Genomic DNA, 1,485 nt, shown 5'->3' with positions numbered 1-1,485 from the left:
AAGTCTGAGGAGGGACTTTTTTCTATCCATAAAATAGAGACAGAGAGAGAAGCAATTGCTTTCACTAAGTACTTGATTCCCTAAAGCACTAATTTCAGAGTGGTGGGGTGGGGAGAGTGGTAATCATTTTCATAGATGCTTTGAGCAAGAAGGAACTCATATAGCCTCACACAGATTCCAATTTTCTTTCAACCCCATGATAAAATACAGATCTCTCTGTTCATTTATTTGTTCTATTATTTGAGACTTATTAAAATTAAGCTGTAGCTATAGATTAAAATACTTAGTAATTATTTTCATGCTAGTTGAAAAGCCTAGACATAAAACATGACTTAAAATACAATTAAAGACTGAAACCCATTTTATCTTGATGTGTTAAAAATAATACTGAAATAATGATGTTACCAAAGGCAAAGCATCTCTGATGTATTTATTTTTAGGTGGAGCCAATAAAAAATTCTCCTGGTTTTTATGAATTTGATCTGAACCTTGAACACTGAGAATGATTTGTCTAGGTGGAGAAGAGAGAGGAGAAAGTTATGTTAGGATTTGTTCTAGTCTCTTAAGATTCTTGAGTAAGCATCCCAAATATGTTCTAGGTCCACTTCTGGGCTCTTAGAAAATAAATTACATAATTTTATTTTTCAGTCTATTTTTATATAATTTGAAAGTTCTAAATCACTTTCAATTCTCACTCCTTCCTTTTGTCAGTTCAATCCATTACAAAGAAAAAGGCAGGGTCTCTGGTACAGGAGAGGGGAGAGAGCAGATCTATGATCCTGTAACAAAGCAACAGAGATTAGTACCTGAAGGTTTAAAAGAGATTTAGGTCAGTCAAACTCACTGCATATCCGTTTCCTGCAGATCTATCCAATAAAGGAGAGAAAAGACCGCACTCGCCTGGCTCTCATCATATGCAATAGAGAGTTTGATCACCTTCAACCCAGGCAGGGGGCTGACCTTGACATCACAGGGATGAGAGAGTTGCTTGTGGGCCTTGGCTACCGTGTGATTGTGAAAGAGAACCTCACAGCCAAGGTAAGGGCTCCTCACGCAGTGTATACAACCTCCTACTAACAAACTAACTTTGTAATGATAGCCAAATGCTTTAACCACCTTAGGCCACATATCTCTCTGTGTGTGCACCTGCACATGAGTATGTGTGTTTGTAAAATGAAATTATTATATAGGGGAAATCTCTGTCTCTTTGGGCTCCAAAGATCCTCAATTCCATAAAACTAGACAGAAAGTGCCTGGCATGTATACCCACATAATTCTCACTTCCAAAGTGAGGTGAATGGGATTCAGACCCAACATTCCCAGAAAATTCTAAAGTAATGAAAGTTTAAAAGGCATGTAGTCACCATATAAATACTAAGTCCTGACTTGGTCCCAGGGCCTATTTTCAGCATTCGGGGTAGGTCTGTGAATGAGCATGATATTCCAAGTTCAAATTGATTTAGGTTTACTGGTGTTTTGCTTTTC

General features: G+C 37.5%; 1 protein-coding gene across 1 annotated transcript in view; it reads left to right on the top strand.

Moving 5' to 3' along the window:
- The window catches only part of CARD16 (caspase recruitment domain family member 16), a 7,155-nt gene extending 6,145 nt beyond the window's left edge, over positions 1-1,010 (top strand). The window contains exon 3 of the mRNA XM_015571076.1: positions 865-1,010. Coding sequence (XP_015426562.1) covers positions 865-923 — 59 coding nt within the window. The 3' untranslated portion in view covers positions 924-1,010. The remainder of the gene's footprint in view (positions 1-864) is intronic.
- The last annotated feature ends 475 nt before the right edge of the window (positions 1,011-1,485 follow it).

Source organism: Myotis davidii, unplaced genomic scaffold (assembly GCF_000327345.1).
Source record: "Myotis davidii unplaced genomic scaffold, ASM32734v1 scaffold468, whole genome shotgun sequence".
Taxonomy (NCBI): domain Eukaryota; kingdom Metazoa; phylum Chordata; class Mammalia; order Chiroptera; family Vespertilionidae; genus Myotis; species Myotis davidii.
This window is presented reverse-complemented; position numbering and strand designations above follow the sequence as displayed.